The 21626-nt window shown below is 40.0% G+C and overlaps 1 protein-coding gene and 1 long non-coding RNA gene across 6 annotated transcripts in view; both read right to left on the bottom strand.

The window, feature by feature from the left end:
* ATAD2B (ATPase family AAA domain containing 2B) overlaps positions 1-21518 on the bottom strand; it is a 77876-nt gene extending 56358 nt beyond the window's left edge. For 2 of the 5 annotated variants that reach the window (XM_037391447.1, XM_037391448.1), the window contains exons 1-6: positions 21075-21518; positions 5922-6076; positions 4345-4391; positions 3156-3309; positions 880-982; positions 232-340 (exon numbers count right to left, since the gene is read on the bottom strand). In XM_037391447.1, the coding sequence (XP_037247344.1) occupies positions 232-340; positions 880-982; positions 3156-3309; positions 4345-4391; positions 5922-6076; positions 21075-21230 (724 nt within the window). In that variant the 5' untranslated portion in view covers positions 21231-21518. Of the gene's footprint in view, positions 1-231; positions 341-879; positions 983-3155; positions 3310-4344; positions 4392-5921; positions 6077-7466; positions 7518-9954; positions 10052-21074 lie in introns of those variants that run through there. The other 3 variants (XM_037391451.1, XM_037391449.1, XM_037391450.1) reach the window with 3 other exon arrangements.
* Positions 16049-20015, bottom strand: LOC119149771. Its single transcript, XR_005104859.1, has 2 exons — positions 18818-20015; positions 16049-18182 (listed from the first exon to the last, which is right to left on the bottom strand). It is a non-coding gene; the product is annotated as an uncharacterized LOC119149771 (long non-coding RNA).
* Positions 21519-21626: the final 108 nt, after the last annotated feature.

Here is a 21626-nt window from a genome sequence, read left to right as displayed (position 1 = left end):
GTTTAAACAAAACTATGCAGCGATCCCTAAAACTTCTCTTCCTAAAGAGGAGGAATCCTTCTGTGTGTACTTATTTTCAGCAGTCTTGTTAACTGATGAATTTAATAACTCAAAATTCAGATCCAAACCCAGACTATTTTCTGTAGTGCAATAAATGGCTAACTTATGTTGAGGAGAACTTCATTTTATAAATATTTCAGACAAACCCTTAAAATTCTTGACAACACGTACCTTCTTCTTCCCCTTCTGTGGACACTTCATGGTGGTTCTGAATTCCATAGCTATTTCTCCTCAGTGATTTCCTCCTCCTTTTCACTCGAGAATACATATCCATGTTTTCCTGGAATAAAATTCACATACAGTCCCATCAGTACTGTCCCATGTCATTCACACTGTTAGCCCACAGTTTAGTAAGTTTAATACGCCACACAATCTCTAGATCCCAAGTCTTTTTTCCAACAGAGCCCTCCACAGGTAGACTACAAAAGCAGTCTCATTTAACAGGTGGTAAAACTAGTCTCTCAGCACCTACTTCACCTAACACGTAATTAACATCAGTATCAAACTGCTTTAGGGAACAAAGCAGATGATAGTCCTGGTCCTGTTTTCAGACTACCAGAGCGTACTTCAAACCAAAGGAGAACTACCACAGTACATCATGACAGCATGGCAGACAATTCATCACAAAGAAAACATGATTTAGTATAGATCCATGAATTTTGTTCTGAATTTGAATTTAGCAAGGTTTTTTGTGTTATCCACTGAAGAGGATGTGAAACCTTTTGACAGAGCTACAGACAAATGTATAGAGATTGCAAAAACAAGCACGCTTCCCCTTGATATTACCTTTATCCAAGATCTAAGACACTTCGCACTTACAAATTCTGTATCTGTCCACATCCGTAGCCGTTCTACTTCCCCAGACCGCCTGTTTCTCCTGATGTTAATATTATCCATTTCCTGTAGGACAGCTTCAGCAGTACTAAAATATATGCAACAGTTAACACACAAAAAATCAGTCTTAAAATAGTAGATATGTACAACTTTTTAGACAGCATCCAACAACTTAATGTATCTAATTCTATGCTCTGTTATGGTTATTCCAAGGTCTACAGGCAACTAAATATACAAATTAATTAAAACCTGAATATTTTAGGATAACTACTTAATATCAATTAACTATAACACCAACCATAATAAAGGAAACTGAAATATTAACCCACAGTATATAAACTAAGGAATATGCAAAAGAAATGCTGATGCCATTAAAATTCAGGGTTCAAATTAGGCTGTAGCATTTAAAAAAAAAATTCTCAGTTTAAACTGCAGCACACAAATTTTTAACTGCTTAGGTGTCAGATAAGGTTAAGTTTACAGAATAAAAAAGTAAAGCTTTTTACCTAGGTAATTAAAATACTGGGAAAGCAATTAATGCCTCCACCCCGTAAGCTTTGCAGCTTCTTACCCTGGCCATAGAAAGACACTAATACATAAAGGATTTATTTTTTTTAACTTTAAATCAGTAACACCTAGAATTTCATCATTCATTATTTGACCTCACTGCTCTACCATTTCTCAACTACTATTTAATTAGTCTACATTTTCATTATCTGAGGTATTTGTAAACAGCTGTCCAAACAATGGTGGTGTATAAATAATAACCTTGACCAAGATGCTTCATTACTAAGGAAGAAAACAACAGAGTATTAGCCAGGCCAAGTCAATTATTTGGCCACCTGTCCTGAACAGCAAGTTACTGCTCTCTATGGTCATTATGGTAGATTTCCACTGGAATTCTACTATAATTGCACAATAACTGTAAGGAGGCAGAAACTTTCATTTCCTTCCTTTCAAGCTGTTTAGAAGTACATCTAAAGGGTGAAATCCTGCCTAGAAAGAAGTCAATGGAAGTTCTGGAGACAGAAGTCAGTGAAGTCAAGATTTCATCATGAACACCCCTCTGAGTTTTAAAAATTTTTTCTAAAATATCTGTGATGTGTCACACAACCCACTTCAGGTAAAATCATGCCACAGTTTGCTATTGAAGAAACCAGGGTTGGAGGAGACCTGGAAAAGCCCACCTGCTCTGCCAGGTAAGAAAAAACTACACAATACCTAAATCATTCCTGACAGACATTTGTCTAACCTGTTCTTAAAAATCTCCTATGACTATGGGACATGCTGTTATCAGTGTAAGTTCATATATTGACTTCAGTACCATGATCTTATCAAACTACAAAATTCACGGCAGACTTTTTCCTATTGTTGATGAGGAGAGGGAGATTTAACTGCAACTAGAAAAATAAATGTAACAATATAAATCTGAAAACTGATACCAAGTAGTTACTGTGTAAATTGAAAAAGAAAATTAATTCAATAAAAGATTCAACATAATACATTTAACAATAAAGATCATACTTGGCAATTAAATGTTTATGTTTAAATCATTTTCCAAGCACTAGAGCAAGCAGTCTCTCACAGATATGACTATTAAAACCCATTTTACAGGTGGGAAAATTGAGACATATTAAGTGACCTGCCCAGGGCCACACAGAAATAACATTTCAAGAAAAGTATTTCTGGCTCCCATTCCTATGCTCAGACCAGACCGTGCCTCCCTCCCTGACCTACTTTGTCTGCACAGTAAATGTCAAAAAGTGACACCCACCCTATGTGAATTACTAACAAATGGTAAAAAACAACAACAAAAAAAGCTACAAACTTTTGATATTTTATGATCAAAATCATACAAGCAAAATCTGGAAAGCTTCCAAGTATTGTTGCTAATCACCAATTTAAATCACATTCAGGGTATCGCTACATAAACAGGTTCCTATGAAACAAACTAGGGTGGGGATTTACAGTATGTCAGCTCTCTGCAGTAACTGCCAACATACAGAGTTTTATTCAGGTGTAAACAGAGTAGCTTACTCCTCAATGAAAAGTCTGGCAAGCTGCTTTGCATTTTAGAGCATGGATAACATTGGCAGTTACAGCACAGGACCCAGCCTGTAACTCAAACCACAACCTAGCTTGCCTCAACGCTAATACATTCCCACAGTAAAACACAGATGGCACTGGAAGACAGGGTTTTCTAACTTTTTAGAAAAATCATTAAGATGCTTTGTGAATACAACCGAAGTATCCCCACATACCTGTTTACTAGCTGATCAAACAATAAACTCTGATTCAAAGTTTCAAATCTGTTTTTCCTGGACCGACAACTTTTTCTGACTTCTATATCTCCGTTTATGCAAGCATGGTCCCCATCTCCCTTTTTTTCCCCTCGAAGGGGATGGCTTTTGAGAGCTAAGAGAAATTTGTATTACTACTTCAAAATGCAGGAAACAACACTTTCACAAACAAGAATTAATAAGAGAATACTTAGCAAGGATAATAAACCAAAAGTTATGGAGCACAGTATGAGCACCCTTATATTCACTAAAGAAATGTCTTTTTAAATTTCATATAAAGTTAATTTACAAGCTATTTCTTCAGACTTGAGTTTGTTTCCTTGTATAATAATCTTATTTTATGATGAAAATTTGGCATTCAAATATCCATTCAATATTTTTAAGTTAACATCAATACTAAAACGTACACTTGACCCACAGTTTCAATTCTTCAGTCTTTCAAATACAGTATTAAAAGGTCAGATACAACGCATTGATTTCACAAGCAAATCTGTATCAGCTACTCTGCACAGTGCCAAAAAGAGATCCCACTCCTGATTGTTCCTTAGGCACAATAAATAATAAAAATACCAAATATGCTTAATGGATTAACACTTACATAGAGTCAACACAGAACTAAACAAGACAGAATTGATGAAAAAGGGACACAAAAGACAAAGTGGTTTTAGCTGAGATATGCGATGGGATGGCGAGGTTGTAAGGTACAAGCATATAGGAAAATTGTTCAAGGTAGCAGGAGCTGCAGACAAGGCAGGTCTCTCTAAAGCAATAGTTAAGTAATGTTAAGAACCACTGAAGGCCAAATTTTAAAATAGCAAAGAGAGTAAGTAAATTAAAGAGACCAGCTGGGAGAGGAAGGCCAAAATTAGTTTGTAACAGTAAATTTAGGAATTAAGGAAAACATCGAGATCATGGCCAAGAGGTCTGAATTGAGAAGAGAAATGGAATTTCATCTAAGAATGTTCCCCATGTCCACAGAGAGCATCCAAGATGTTGACAGAAGAAAACTGAGCCAAAACCAGTAACTCTTCTGGTCAAAATGGTCAGAGTAATCAGTAAAGTTATCAAAAATATATGCAACTGAAAACCATTGACATAAAATTGTTAAATATAAAAGTAGTTACAAAAAGGTCCACTGTAATATACTTACATAAGCTACGTCCATTTGGTAGTGTAGCACCAGGCTGAGAAGTTAACCTAGGAAACCATCATGTTAGACACGCAAGTAACACTGCCTCCCCAGCCAAGCGGAAGCAGCACTGAGAAACTACAACTTTTAAGCACAGAACATTCCACAATACACTGTAACTTCAGAACCTGTGCGACAGGCAGCCTCTGCAGATTTTGCTTCATGTCCAACATTGGAATAAGGACAAAACTGCCAAGTATCAATTATATAAATCCCCGCCAATTATCCGAACATCTTTTTATCAAACCTTCCATGTTCTCTCATGCCATGTCCTACTGTTATCTCTCTCCTTAAGTTTCAGAACAGGAACTCGATACAGCTATTCAAAGGCAATTAGCATTCAAACACTTTGAATAAACTAGTAAAAGCAACAAACTTTTGGGAAACACCTTAGCAATTTCAAGATCACTATTAGGCCCAGCGCTTTAGATTTTTGCAGAAAACAACCATCAGATGCAAAGACATGTCACAGTGGGTTCTACAGGAGCAGCAATATGAGTTTCAGTCTCCTGGCCAAATTTCATTTGACACAAGGATTTAAATTCTCCCAGCCATATTAAATATTTTTTTTTATTTCTTTGCATTTCTTTTATTTCTTTGCATTTCTAATAGGTACAGTACAAATCTAGACTTACAAACAAAAGAAATAGAAGCTGCATGACTTCTGATATATTTCTAGATGACCATGGCACATAATATGCTATTTTTAATTTACTGTGTTTGAGAAGGGAAAACCAAACAAAAAATAGATCTACTTTAAGATTTAAAACCACAGTTTTTAAATATACTTCATCCTAACAGATGACAGCCCAGTAGTGAATTACAGTCATTCTTCCACACAAAGCACTACAAGAACGATTTTGATTTGTACATAAACATGAAATACATATCCACAAAAATTCAGTATTAACTGAAAGTTCATGGCCTGGGAATATACTGTCTACACTATCTCATAATTACTTGTAATCACATGAAGAACCTTATGAACATAAGAATGCTTTGTAAAATATTATTAATCAGTTTTAAATGAAACAAATTACTTCTATTTTGAGTTATAAAAATGTCGCAGGATTGAGGCCGTATTTAATAAAATACAGTAATTTACTTGAGTACTTACAACCAAACAGGGAAGAGAGGCTGAAAACAACCATGGAAGGAAACTTGACCATTATCTATTCCCTAAAGATAGTAATAATGGTTTCCTAATTAAAATGTCATGTCCACTTACAGCTTGAGTACATAAAAATACCAATTAAGTCACTAAATTTGGATGTACCAAGCATCTAGAATTCAGACTGCATCTCAAATAAAATTACTTTCCATTTTTGCACAAGTATGCATAGAAAGGAAACAGAGATGAGAGGATTGATGTAACCCACATTCTTGGAATCTTAACTAAAAGAAAATTGTATGAAAATGACACACTTCAAAAGAATAGTCTTGAGCGCAAACTACAGCTCACTGCAGAAATAGCGTAAACAGGTTAGCAAGATAGGAAAAATTGGTAAGACTTCGTTTTGCTTTTGGCACCAAGTTACCTGGACTGTCCAGTTGAGATGCTCCATTCCTCGCGCTGCCCAGTACTGCGTGATTTTGATTTGTCTTTGCACACAGGATCAGCATGTTTTGAGGTACGTTTGGCGGGAGGAGATATGTGGCTATCACTCAAACTAGCATCACTACCTTCATCTTTCTGAAAAGAAAAAAGCATCAGACAAAACTTAATTGGCCCATTTGTAATATCCTTACAGAAAAAGAGGAAACTTAAGCTTCGTAAAAGGGAAGTCTCTATCAAATTTAGTAACCAGCTTGTGTGAAACATTAGAAACATTCATTCTGAAAACATTACTGGAAACTACAATAATATTTAATTTTAAATACTAAAACTTTTCTGTAATATTTTACATTTTTGAACAAGCACTGCTTCTCTAACCCACTGCATTTTGTAAATTATACGTGACACTGCTACTCTTAACCTACATGCAAAAGAACTAATAGTACATTAAAGAGAAAAAAGGGCTGAGGAAAATTAAGATACTTGGAAACACTGCATGAATTTATTGTACTGACATTATCTTTGTCTCTAAAATGCTTAAAAGACCACATTATGCTCTTTCTTCTTTGGAAGAGTTTTGCGATAGCGTGTTCTCTTCTTTAGACGACCAAACACACAGCCAGGAGCAACTGAAAGTAGACTTTACACCTTTACAGCACTTTTTGTCTAATGTGTTCATTAACAGCATTAAACACACTAACAACATCAGTCTTAACACCTTAAGAAGCACATAAACACTACTGGGGGGGGGGGGGGGGTGGGGTGTCTGTTGCACTTCTCAGAGGTAATGCAGACAGAAACTTAAAAGATTCTTTTTTTCATACATTTCATACATATTAGATTCCTTTCATACATAAAAAAAGCAAAGGATCACTTCAAAACTGCGTGTAAGAAGCAGACAGACAACAAACTTTGGAGGATCTGCTTCTGCTAAGGTGAACTACAAAAACAAAATCAAGATTCTATAAAACACAAATTTTAGCTCATAGAAACAGTCTTGATTAAAAAAAAACTAAGCAGCCTTTCTTGCAACAACAAAATAACCAGTTTCTGAATATTAAGGTCCAGGAATTGAGGAATTGTCAGTGAGCATTCCAACTATGAACAAAAGGTAATTTTACTTCTACAGAAGGAGATGAGCAGGGAAGTCCCATTTGCTCATCAGGCTTATTAAAAACAACAACCTGATATGTACTCCAGATCATTCAACATCATAATGTCTCACATATTCAAGACAATTAGAAAAGAAAAAAAAGAAAAAAAAAAAGGCATTTTCCTGAAGAGACTATCCCAAGCACAGTATTTGGAAAGTGGTAAAGCCTAAAGAAATCCAAACGCACATGTCCAGTTCAGCAAGACAGCTCAGCACCACGGAACCCAGGGATCAACCCGTGAGCTCCCTTGCCTGCTTACACAGCACCACTCCAACCTCCTCTGATCTCCTGCTGTTTCTCTGACCCTCCCATAACCAAATTACTTCACTAAAGCTCCAAAAGTTTGCTTCCCTTCTGCTAGAGTAGCTTCCTACCTGGTTAGTGAGCTGAATCATTTCACTGAGGGATCAGACAAGTACAAAGGATACCGTAAGAAAACAAACCACAAGGTAAAGACGGGACCACTGTCTGCAGAACAGAAAGCTGTCAGTGAAATTGGTTGTCCACATCACGCCTTAACATTCTGTCCCCCAGTATATATTTTTAACAAATATTAACTCATATTAAGTACTTATAATACTACTAATAAAAATTATATTCATTATGATAGTATTATTTACTGATTATATGCAATTTTCATTTAGACTATAAATACTTGTGAATACTTTTGATAATACCAAAAAATACTAAATACAAAACCTAGTATTAAATGCTAACCAGCCTATGTTCACATCTCATTTTAAAAGTAGTTTTAACTTTGGAAATTTTTAGCCTGTCAAGGTAAATCCAAGGAAAGAAAGATGTCTATATCACGTTCAGTCTTAGAACTCATTTAACCCCAATCAAAAACCAAAACCAAACCCACACTTTTTTCTTCAACATTACTGCCCTTCTTCAGGAAGTACACCAATGTAACCCGAAATAGTATCTATACTAGATCACAATTAAAACTTTAAATTAGATGAAGCAGAATTTGGGATCTAAAACTAAGGCTTAGTCAAAGCGGTAACAGAGGTTAACTGCCACCGTTCCTAAATACACAACACCTGCACCTCGCATAGCACAGTAAAACACACCCAGCTGTTTTCCATAACACTCTGCAACTACAGAATACCAACCTTTCACAAAAATTTAATAGTGTACATACTCACTTCTGAATACTGTAAGCGTTTCTGTATGTACTTTTGCTTTCATCAGCCATGTTTGTTTGTGGACTTGAAATGCATCATGGCTAAGCCACGTTATTAACTATTTTCTGAAACTACAAGAGCTACCCTGTGTGGAGTTTCAAGGTAAGCCACAGACCCAGTTTTAAACCCGGCCTAGGCGAGACAGAGAAAATGAAACTAAGGAAGAGAAACAAGCATGTAATGAAGCTTTACAAGGGCTAACATTAAAGCTACTTTGTGAGCAATGAAATTCACAATGCATAGGTTCCTACACTCCATCTCTGCCCCTTCCTGTGCAAAAATTCTAATTCCTCCCAGGTCTCCTACGACCACCTTCCCTCCAGTTCCCTGCCTCTGGCCCCAAGTCTCAAAATTAGCTAGTATTCCTCATTTGTCCTGCCAATTTATTGGTGAAACGCACAGTGATGTAGTTACTTCTGAGCCTCATGCATACCAACTGGCCGGCTGGCAGGTAAAACAAAATATTAGCAATTAACCTGAAGACAAAATCTGCTGCTTCACGTCTCCCTGTGCCACTGAGTTACCAATATTCACAAAATTCATAAAAGCTGAGTATCTTTGAGATCTCTAATACTATCAAATGAACAGATACCAGCCAACAGCTTCAAAAAACTGGAAGAGCAGGCTAACCGTCAATGTGACCACATCAGTGCAGTTGCCTAAGGAACTAGACTAGCAATGAAGGGGTTTACTTAACGAGGCAATGATTTCTGGTTGTTCTTTGTTTAGGATAGTATTTTCAGCTAAGCCTCATTTATCTGCATATTAACGCTACACAGTAACTTAGCAAGTACAAAGCAAGTCTAAATTTTAAGATAGTTAAGCCCAAATACTAACTTGTTAGGACACCTGCTGTAGAAGATGCACTAACATACAAAATGTTTTACCATGAAGTAGTGACAAAACTACTACAATGAGAAATCACTGACATTTTAAATATATTAATAAGAATCCATGCTCCATTTTCCAGTTTACCACCTTAAAAATTCAAGCTCTAGGGAATCAAATCGCACCTAGACTGCCATCCAGAACTTTCACCTATCTATAGTAAAATAAGGAGATGGAGCTTTCATTACACTCAACAGATTAGTCAAATTGGGATATGCTAGAACAAGGAAAGAAATTAATTCCAATTTGAGAAGCCTTTACAGAGAGCAGTCTATCCACCACTTCCTCCCATTTATAGCAAAAGAGGTCTAACAATTCCACTGCACCCAACTTGCTCCCTCAAGTAACTGGGTCTCAAACCATTTATACCTTTAAATGATTAAAAACAGTACTTCAGCTTCAGGCCAGAAACTTATTACTTAACAGTATGCATCAAGAAAATGTTCTGGGACTAGAAAGAGAAATGTACAATACAAGAATCAAACTTTAAAATTAAGAAATTAATAATGCAATTGCAGAAGCAGGAACCAACGTGCTGAACTCAAAAGCTTCTAATGAAACATGGGCACTGGAGCAAACACACTCACATGCTGAGAGAATGCAGAGAATACAAATTAATAAAATCTTAACCATGTCAGAAATAGCCTGAAAGCATACCAAAGCCACAAAGAAAAAGCAAGCATAGAAGAATAAAAAAATCAAGTTTACACAGCGTCAGGAAGTACAAAAGAGGTAAACAAAATTTAACACAACTGTATTGATCTAACAGAAATGAGAGACCCACCGAACTCCAGCTGTGATGCAGAACAGCCAGAACCCAGCACAGCTGCTTACGGAAAACGCTCGCACTAATAATGTGTAAGGGAATAACTGGAGTTAACAAGATACCATCCGTGGTCCAGACTGGCAAAACATAGTCTTCATTATCTTTGGATTCCAGAGTAAAATGGCATGTGACAGCTGCATGCGCACTGCCAATTAGCTGTTGAGCTTAGACTCAACAGCCAGAGTCTTGCAGAGGTAGTGGGGCAAACTCTGGTAACACACCTTCACCGAAGGCAGTTGAATGACAGTAGCAATAAATCTAGAAACATATCTACAACGAGTAAGTAAATAAAGCAATAAAATAAATACAGCTGGATACTTATCTGTTTTCTCTACTTTGCATGAAAAGGAGAAAGATGGAAAAAATGTTTATTATAAAACGCTCATTCACGAACAAGCCACAAAAACAATGATACACAATATCATCTGTAGTCTCTTCCCTATCCATCCCTAAATTTCAAAAAAATAGTTTGATAGGAACACAGCTTTACGTATTTAGAGACAAGTCCTTATGTTCTGAAAGAACGCAAATTAGAAATCAGTGAATAAAACTGACTTCTTCGTTCTCAATCTATCCTCTTAGGAAAAAAGGGGCTACACAGATAAAGTCTTTCAGCATAACTGAAGGACACACATACCAAGGGAGACCTCATCGACAAGGGTTTGCCTTCACAGAGACCAGCTAGCTAAAGCACAATAACTGATTAATTTTCAAGTCAAAATACAAAGACTACATCTAGCATATTGAAAGATGGGGGGTGGGGGGGTGGGAGTGTTTCTTCTGCTTTTTAAGTTGAATCTCCTGGCCAAGAGAATATCCAAAGAACTCCTTGCTGCACTGCTGGTCTGAACATCTCAAAATAACCATAATCCAGCAGTCTGGTAATACAGGATGAGTATGAACCATCTCTACACCCCTGTCATCTCCAAGTACGTCAATGCAAAGTTCATCGAGTTTTTGAGTAAGGGATGACAATGACATTCAAACCACAACCAGATCCTGCAGTTTGTGAAGAAGACTCCACCTGGTTTGCCATAGGTTCAGCTGTATTAAAACACAGGTATGCAGACATTAGTATTTTAAGTTTTCCACCATGGTCAAACTTGCTCTCCTTGCCACACATTTTGTGGGTCACACCCTTCTTCTGAGTAACTGCCACTCCCTGAAAGTTATCATGATTGCTCATACAACTTCACAACACAGACATGAAACTTTACAACCTAATGTTTTAAACCTTTCAGCATCTATGTTTTTCTCTTTTATATGACCTCTTCCAACATCTAAGACACAAAGTTAGACACAATGACATTCAATCTTCAAATGATCAATACTATTCCTCCGCATTTTGTTGAAAGCACAAATTATTTTAGATTTTCTTTTTGCCCCATTGAACAAGTACAAGACACCCTGAAATTTACTTTTGTCTTAACAATAACAATATAAACATTTTCAAGAAATCTGTTTCAGCTACAGGCTTTCAAAAACCTCTACTTTAACTATAGTTAATTTTTATCTTCTGATATTTTCCTCTTTTTTCCTAACTTTTTCATCTCTGCTTGACTCTCTGAAAAGACAACAGTGACTGCAGACATCTCTCAGTCTTACTAACTTCAGAGAAACTGAATCCAGGTTCTCTAGTTATTTCTAACATAATTTAAAATCTATCTTGTGAACAACAACACATCTTCTCAGATGTTCCAGAATATTAATAACCTGGATTCATATTTCAAAAGTATGCATGAAAAAAATCAGATCTACTTTTTCCCCTATCAGTTCATGCCAAGTTCTTGTGGAAATGGGCTATCCATTAAAAGAAATAAAATGCATACTTGGGGATATTTAATGCATTTAATAAACATTTTTATCCTAATGGTATAAAAGTTGACTTTCCAAATAAAACTTGTATTCATGAACAAAGTGTGATTGTGTCCCCAGTGTACCAGTTGGTTAAGCTGATCACTCATCTTTGCCCTCAGATAACTACTCAGTTAACAACTAACTTGCTGCTACTGTGTTTAATCAAAAACGTCATTTCAAACATATCAACAAAATACACCAAAATCACTGTTTGTCCAGTGATTCTGGATAAGCCACTTGCTCGCTTGTGTATCAGTTTCTGCTAAAGTAAAAAACATGGATTAAAACATTTAATTTCTACAAATGTATCTCATTAAATGTCTACTGTAAAATCTACTGATGTAAGTTAGGTAAGAGCTAGGTATCCTTCCTAATGCATTTTTGGGCTAGGCATAAAAAAAATCAAAAGGCTTCGCAATCTCTTTAAGATATTTTTAGTTTTCCTCTTATTTCATTCAAAGTTCTAGTAACTAGATGAAACAGATTTTCTACCATGACTGATGTCATCTGACCAGAATCTAGCAAATCCCTTCAAATCCTGTTTCAATTTATTTTTTTCAAGTTTGCCACTTCGCTTTATAGCATCTTCACCAACAAAAAGGACTAAAACTGTCCTTATGCTCAGCACAAATTTTCAGTAGCTAAAACACTGTCATCCGTGTGCTCAAACTGGGGACCACACCTTGCCTTACACATCTGCACCGTTTCCTAATTTCAGGATGACACACTGCACTACCCACTCTCTCCAGCACCAACACATCCTCACAAGCTCCTCTCCCCTCCCCACTCCGACCCACATTTTCCTGGCAAATGCCCACAACCCCTCTTCTATGGCAGGACTGACAACCTGCTCGGGGGGAAAAGGCAAGACCTGATGCACTTGTCTGGGGAAAGAAGGTAACCATGACTCAACCTGAGGTCACAGCAGGCTGTACTCATGTCTGACACTACGTACTGCTGCACCCTAATCATCTACCTTTGTGTCCTAAAAATTCAGTGTGTACGCTGCTTGTGCTGTCAAACGACAAGAAGCTGGGGGGGGGGGGGTGTGTGTGGAATTTATTTGGATTAAAGCACATTAACTACCTTACAACTAACTTCAAGTTTCATCAAGGACATCATGTGTTTAACCTCACTGATACCTTGAAAAAGAGACAAAGTTGGCTTAAAAGAACCCATCTTCTGGCTGCAGTTCTCTAATTTCCACTCAGTTGCACACAGTCATTTATCAGGCACTGGCTCTCCACAGGTGTTAAGGAAAAATAGCAACATTCATGCTTAAGTGCTTGAAGATCTTGGAATAAACAGCTATTAATGCTGCATCTCATTGGCGATAACGATAGTAAGAATGCCTCAATTGAAGGATGGTCTAAATTCTTTTAACATTCAGCTTCTGTATATTTTTTTTTCAGTAAACAATGCTTACATCAATAATAGCCATTCAGAATATAAAGAACACCACCATATAGACTTTTTCAGAAGAATAAATTCTTCCCAACTCCTTCAGGTAAAAAAAACATTATTCTTTGCATGAGAAGATCTGCTTCATTTTTTCAATAGATTTCCACTTTTATTTCCTGGAACTCTTCAACTCTAGAATTCAGGTTATTTAATAAATGTGAAAGCTCTTGAGAAAACTTCAAAGTTTACAAGTTAAAAATAAAAACCGCTACCTACAACATTGTTCATTGCTTATTTTCATGCTTGCAACCACTCCTCCTGCCTACAACAGAAAAAGACACCTGTGCGTATCCAGGCTAAGTGCCTTCCAATGGCTTTTCATCCGACATCCAAAAAACTCTTGCCATCGACAAGCTGCTTCTAGGTTCACAGAAGAAAGGGAGCGGGAGCTACAGAGGAGCCTTTGCCAAACGATGGCAGAGGCCATAATTAGCGAGCTGAGGTTTGTCCTCTACCCATCATCACTTCCCTGCTCCAAGCATTTCCACCATGAGTGCTGCACTCCTCTCCTTCACACCTTCACTGATATTAGGGTGACACCACAAATTTTTAGCTGGTAATTAAAACAGAGGGATGGAGGAGGCGCAAGGGGGAGCAGGATGATGTGGGGAAGAGGGTTAGTTTCAGCAGGACCAGCAACCTGATCCTGAGTCAGCTGATCAAACGGCCAGGCAAGCATTAATACTGGCGAGCCTATTTGCTTCCACAACTGCTGAGTTAACAGCTTGCAGCGTGTGAGATCCCTTCAGAAGAGCAAGTCTACTGCGAAGGGGTCTCTATTTGCTGTACGGAGGTCCACACCTCACTTGGAAGTTTTTCCAGAAAATCCACATATTGAAAGGTTTTAAAACCATCGATCTTCCTAATTTAACACTGAAGGAATACTAAAAGCAAGACATTTTCAGTCAGAACCATATTAACCATTTCCATGACTTTCTAGATTCTGTTAACAAAGACTTTGAAAGCAAAAATTATTTTTATGTAAACATTCAAGAATTATCACAATTCAGAAGTGGAAAAAAATGAAAACATTCAAACACCTTTTTTTTTGCTACCCTTAGCTCTCAAAACCCTATCTTGTTTCTGCTCAACAACCCCACCCCAAAGAAAGTATGGAGCACATGGCCTCCTTTTAGTACTGCTATAAACCTAAAGAAATCGGCAGAATGATCCAAATGAGGATAGCAACCAGGAGAACAGAGAACCCTTGGACCAGAGGGTTTCTCAAGGTTTGGACGCAACCAGGTACTTGACTCAGTAAACTAAGCAAGGAAGTGTCTGTAGCAAGTGAAGCTACAAGAAGGTGGCCTTCTATGGGGAAAAAAATGTGGGATTAAAAACACTTCTGTATCTCTAGCTACAGCACACTTGAAGACAGTACTTAAAAAGAAAAAGCAAATTAAAATTGTGTAAAATGGTAATACAAAATCTTAAAATGAATGTATCGACATTTAAATCATAATAAAAACAACAATCAAGGTCTGAAAGATAAATCAGAGAAATAATAGAAGGTAGTTCTTAGGTATTTGGAATGATGAATTGCTGAAGCATGGCAACAAATTTCAATGTAAGTAATTTCTTCCACGTGCGTAGAAAGAACAGCTTCTTCATTTCAGGTTATTCAAACAGCTCAGTTCACCTACTTATCCATTTAAAACGTAGCAAATGACTGGAGGTTGGAGAAAAGCAAAAAGCCCATTTCCCAAATCACAAAAACACCCAAACTGAAAGCATCTGCTCTGAGTGCAACTGGACACAAACTTTCCACCAAAGGTGGGCATTAGGTCATTAGCATACACTACTAGAAGAAAATTCAGAACAGGCTACAAAAACTACAAAACTTAGACAAGCTCGTAAGTTCTATCTTTCTGATAGGCGTACTAAAGCCACCTCCTTTGTACCTAGTTCAACTGGAGTTGAAGTTGCTATAGCATACCCATACTCAACAGTGCAAAATGAAAAAGCTTACAGAAGATAACATATTCCTCTTACAACTGGTTGAAAAGTGACCTGTTTTAACAGCTACCAAGTAAGAAATTAAATTTATTCAGGAAAAGAGTCCAAGCAAGTATAAATGCAAAACAACACTTGAACAATTTAAAGCAAAATTAATAGTTAAAATAAACCATGAAAATCCTATCAAAGGTAATAAAGACAACACTTCAAAGGGTAAACTCAAGAGATGGAAAAATTATTTAGAAAAAGCAGCAAAACATGAAGAGCCCAAAAACAAAAAATACACAATAGGATGAAAAAGGCTGAAAAAATATTTCCAACTCCCTTCGCAATAAATGGGTTCATGACTGATATTACCCGCACACAAAGTAAAACATTCAAGCTAAAAAGTCTAATAAATGATCAGCAACCTTCAAAACAGTCACAGCCACAAAATAAGAGCAATGAAAGCTTCAGCTCACTGATTCCTACTTGCTTGATGCTTTGGTTTGAGAAGGGCTTTTATAAAGTTTTACACAGAAATTGTTTAAAGCATCATTAGACTGGAATGAAAACTTTTCCACAGCATAGCAAACACTTGACAATTTAGGGCAGGCTGTGCAAAACTATACCACATCCAACTGAAACTGCAGGGGGATGGAGGTGATCAGAATGTAATTACCTGAGTTAATTATCTTGCATAACCCCAAGCTGTATGCCACACTTGCAAAATTGTCATGGGATTTCTCACGGCAATGGGTTAAGCCTTCTGCTTTAAGTTTAAACCAAGAGACAGTAGTTGGAGAAGCAGCTTTTATTAATATTACTTTGGGACAAACCCAATTTTCAGAGGAAGCAATGCAGTACACCAAACATCAACACCATTTCCTGAGTATTCTTTGGAGGTCTTATTCACTCCCTGGATTAGTCCTTAGATTGCTTCCTTTTAAGGCCCTGTAGCAGCGTGACAACAAAGATAGCCAGCTTCCAACAGGATGGGCGACTGCCTCCCAAAACAAACCGCGTGTGCTTCAGAGGTGTCCCGACTTCTGACAGCAGCCCAGACTTGACTGGCAAAAGGTACACGGGAAGAAATCAAACTCAGGACACCCCTCTGGAACAATAGAAGGATTACAAATGCTGACTGGAGGGTATTTTGACAGAATCTTGGACACAGATTGCTTCCAACAATTGCTCAATTTCCCACTGTTCACAGGTGTATTAGTACCACGCTACCAAGGAACAGACGGCACGATTCATTTTAGATCACTGATTTTCTCCTGCCAAGTCCCAAAAGAGCAGCGGACCACTAAACCAGAAAGAACCCAACATTTTATTACATGCTGAAAAGACAAGCTTTCTTGGGAATCTACCTTTAAATGAAGTTGTTTGGAGTAACTTAGCAAGGCTCTATTCTTCAGGACATATTTCAAAGACCTGTGAAAATGTTAGCCTCAGCACTTTACTGATGTTACTGTAAACTCAAACAGTAAGACAATGCATAGATACCTGAGAGGAGCTTTTGTTCCCTTAAGAGCTTTACACGCAGGTAGCCAGCTAGTGTAATTTCTCCAGCTTAAGAAGGAAACTCGAACTTTTCCTATAGCTTTATCCTAAACCACAGAACATCCAGGACAGTGTAAGATACATTGCAAACACAACGAAGAAAATCTGCTCACCTGAATCAGGCTCTTTCATAAAGGAAAAATTAAATTTTAGAAAACTCTAAGGGCTATGTTTAAAGCTAGTATTTCAAGAGAAGTAATAGTAAATTTTTTAAAGTTAATTTTCTATGTTTTCAATAGCTGTCCATTAAAGACTTTTTAAGGAGTAGAACGTAGCAATAAGCTTATGCTACAAAGGCTGCATTATCACTCAGAAATCAGAAAAAAATATTTTTGTTACAGACTGAGAAATTACAGTAAGAGACACTGAAATATATTGTTATTACAGAGCACAAAAATGCCGCTTAGCTTTATACCTTCCCACACTACAGCACTCGATGTCAATCCTCAAGCCCGTGTTTGCTCCTATTGGCAATTAAGTACAATGGAGAGCTCTAGGTTGCCAACGAGTACGTTGAACGATGTTGGCAGTACTACTTTCAGCTAGGATCGCGTGTTACAATTATCACAGTGCCTTCAAGTAGCTCTTAAGGCACTACTAATGCTTTCTTGGCTAATTAAATTAAGCTAATCTTGTATACATTTGTAAAATGTCTAACTAATACGCTGACATGATTTAAGAGTGTTTATTTCACAATAAATTCATTAGTTTTCTGGATCAACATTTCTGATTTATGTTTTGAGATGACTGAGAAAAATCATTTCAATTGCCAGGTAAGTGTTACCCACAATCACCACTCAGTATCTGAAAACATCAAATGTTAGTAAATCTAGAGCACAAATTTAACCATTTATGGTCACAGTATACTCAATTCTTTCATAGCATGAAAAGTCCACTGGATGATAAGTCTTGTGTTACAACTGTATGTTTCTGAAAACTCTGGAAGATTGTGATGCACTTTTCTTGTCAGAATTCTTTAATACAGAGCCACAATACTTTCCAAGTCTGTACGCCAGAAATAAAAAAATACATCTGATTTGTATAAAGATAGGACACAAATTTACGTAAGGAGAGCTTCAATTTCTTTTAAATAGTGTGCAAATCAATCCTGGAAACAGGAAGAAAAAAACCCATTTTTTCCTCTCTGTACCCTTTCTATGCACTCTGCTATGACATCATTTCAGAGAATAAACTTCTTGTCTTCTTGATCCATTTAGTGAGGGATTTTGTTCATTTTAATCCGGCTTCTGGTCAGTGGACACACACGTATTCATCTCAGTCACTGAATGCATGGTCGCCAGTCAATAATTCAAAACAGTTTACTTTTCAAAGACTGATGTCATTGCTTTCTCTAAGATGAGCAAGTACTATAGAGGGAATACAGAGAATACGATAAAGGTATTTGGACAATTATAGCCCATTTGCACAGAACATGTGTTGCTTCCAGATTCAGATCAAACAAAAATGGACACTATTAATATGTAACTCAACATAATACTGAAATGGAAGACTAGAAACTTAACTCGAGTTCTTGGGAGAGGAGGGATTCAAGCCTATCCTTGTAAATGTATGCAACTCCTCCCCTATGTATACCAGAAAAAGCCAAGAGGAAAAAAGGAAATAGATACAAAAGAGCTGGAAGGCAACTCCTAACCCCTCATCTGGTCTAATCAGCATCTTACAGGATGCCGTTAAGATTGCTAACTCACTTTTTGTTGCCAGTAAGGAACAAATAGATGATCCTTTTAAATACATTCTGAAAGGTAATTACACGCATTGCCACTGAAGAGCTCTTCTCCAGGAGTCCAAGTCAGAACCTCCGTGGAAGAAAATTCAGTCACATAGCACAAATAAGCAGCGTACCGTCTCTGCCAGAGCTCCAAAGTCTAGCTGCCCATTAACCTGATTAACTGCTGGTAGTGAGGCTGGTTTCCTGACGTGACACCCGAAAGACTTCGAAAGGACACACTGCTCCAGTCAACTTTGGGGAAAAAATACATACCACTGCATGAAAAGGATCCTAGGACGCTTTCTGCACAAAACACAGCCTTGCTATCTGTTGTCTCCCAACAGTCGCTTCCAAAAGCAAAGGCTTTGTCTTCCTAGTGCTATACTTATTCATGTTCTAATCACTGAAATCCTCCTCTGGCACTACTTCAAGAAGATTCAGAAGCTCAGAAAGACGCTGCTGTATCACTGACAAATACTTACATCTGAAGAATAAAAACAGTTGTACAAAGACAAGTTTAAAATACAGTGGGATGTATATATATTTTTATATTTTACAGAATTCCGAGGGGGTGGGGTGCGGGCGCCTTGGGTACCTTCTGCTCATCTTTGGCAATTACATCTTTAAAAGAAAATAATCTACCTCAAACGCCTGAGATCTGTCGTGAAGTGAAACAAGTCCATTCCCACACACCAAAATATATACTTAACTTTTAAAGAAATGCTTTTTAAGAAGTGTGGGCAATATCCTGGGATGTATTTACAGATTTTATGATACTATTTTGCACAACCTCCTTTCCTTACAGCACAATAATAACACGATTTAAACATTTTAATGATTTTTAATATAGAAATACTATTCATAGATGAAAAATATTTGGAAAGAAGCCCAACCTATTTTTTTTAGCAGCAGTAAACTCTCTGCAAATAAGCCAGTAAGGGTTACACCAAACTTTGGCTCACAAACCACAAGACCCACGATATGAATAAACAGAAACTGCCACTAGAACAAGCAGAACAGCTTTTTAAAGCCATGGTGCTGCATCCCCAGGAGCCTAATGAAATTAAACAAGGAAGAAATAGGGGACAATGAGGAAAAGTAAGCTGGGGGAAGGGGAGAACTATGAAGCATGAAAAAATTGCGAGAGAAGCACAGAAGGTATAGAATATCTAGTTGGTGATTTGGGGCAGGGGAGGTGGGGGGTGTTTATTATTTTAAAACTAAAAGGATAAGGGCAAAAGGTTCCGTGACAATTCCAGGTTTCATCCCTCTGATCTGCCTCTGGCTGCTATCGCTGTTTTTCTACTTGTCTGATTAACTTCCTTCTTAGCAGAGGCTGGGACACAGTCAGTCACTGTGTGACTGTCAAAACGTTCTGACCCTCAATTTTTCACTTCCTTATTTACACCGCTTTTAAAATATGTATGCAGGTCAGGCAACTATAACCACTCGTTTAACCGCTCAAAGCAATAGCTGAAGTTTTCTCCGGGGGGGGGGGGGGGGGGGGGCGGAGGAACCCCGGTCTGTAATTAGATTAAAAAAAAAAGGCAGTTGTCAACAATCTGTTTAGAGAAAACAAGGAAGAACACAGGCTCCCAAATTCCTTCTTGCAATTAGAATTCACCAAACGTTGGTTTTCCAGACGAGGCTGCGGAATTCACTCGCCCTTACCCCGCTTAACCCAGGCGATTCTGAGCGGCGCTGGGAAAAGGCTCCACCGCAACCTGACGGCCCAAGTCCCACCCTGCCCGCCGGCGGGGGCGTCGCGGGGAGAGCATCAAGCACCAGCCTCCTCCCGCTGGGGCGGCCGCCAACACCCGCGCGGGCCGAACGGAGGGCGTTCAGGGAAAGGGGCGGCGGGGGACACAGAAAAAAAAAAAAAAAAAAACCAAAAAAAAAACCGGGGAAGGAGTACTGCGAAGTTGCTGCAGGCGCAGCTCCCAACTTTTGTCTGGCAGCCGGCGCAGCGCCGGGCGCGGCCGCAGGGGGAGCCCCGCACCGCCGGACCCCCGCCCGCCACCGCCGCGCCGGCCCTGCCTGCCCCGGCCCGCCGCCGCCGCCGCCGCCACCGCCACCGGCGCGGCAGCAACTTCGCCCCCCGCGGCCCCGGCCGGCCCTCAGGCGTCCCCGCCGCCGCCCCCAGCCGCTGTCAGCGGCCTGCGCCCCCCGCCGCCCCGGCGGAGACCGCCCCTCTCCCCGCCGAGCGGCGAGCCCAGTTGGGACGCGGCGGGCGGCTCTCCGCAGCCCGCGCCCCCCCCCCCCCCCCGCGTCCCCGGGCGCCCCGCCGGCCCCGCGGTCCCTCCGCACCTCGGGCGGGCCGCCAGCCCTCCTCCTCCTCCTCCCCTCAAGCCGACAGCCGTCTCGGCACTACCCCCGCCACCCCCCCCCGCCCCGCAGCTCCCGTACCCGCGGCCCCCCCGGCAGCAGCGGCGCTGTCCCCAGCGACTCCCCAGCCAAGGCCCTCGCCGCTGCCCCCCCCCCCCCCCGCCGCTCTCCCTCCCCGTCCCCCGTGAACCCCTCCGGTCCTTACCCGCGCTGCCGCCGTCTCTTCCAGCCCGGCCGCATCTGCCTTGGTGCCCCTTTTGGAAGAGCGGGTCCGGGACGAGATGAAATGGCTGCCGGCTCCGGCCGCAGCGGCCGCCGCTTTGCCCAGGGGGCGCAAAGAGCTCTTCCTGGTGTTCACCATGGCCCCGGGGAGGGGGGACACGGGGGGCCGCCGCCGCCGCTGCCGCCGCCGGCGCGGAGGGAGGAGGGAGGGCGGACAGGCGGGGGCTCGAGTAGGGAGGGGAAGGGGAGGGAGAGGGGGAAGGGGGGAGGGGGAGGAAGGAAGACAAGTCCTCTGGGGAAGCCGGTCCGCCGTGCAGAGCCACAGACGGAGCCGCGCCGGCTTCTCCAGTCGCTGCTGCCGCCTCCTCGGCTCAGTCTCGCACTAACTGGCCGCCATTACTGCCCCTTCTCCCTTTCTCTCCTCGGTCCGCCGCGAAACCCGTCGGCTGCCGCTAGGGGGCGCCGCGCCGCCGCCGCCGCCGCGCGCAGGCCGAGGCGGCCCCCGCTGCGTACGTTCTAGCACGGCGCCGGCGCG

This window comes from Falco rusticolus, chromosome 6 (assembly GCF_015220075.1).
Source record: "Falco rusticolus isolate bFalRus1 chromosome 6, bFalRus1.pri, whole genome shotgun sequence".
Taxonomy (NCBI): Eukaryota; Metazoa; Chordata; class Aves; order Falconiformes; family Falconidae; genus Falco; species Falco rusticolus.
Note: the sequence above shows the minus strand (reverse complement) of the source record. Positions and strands in the feature narration are given on the sequence as shown.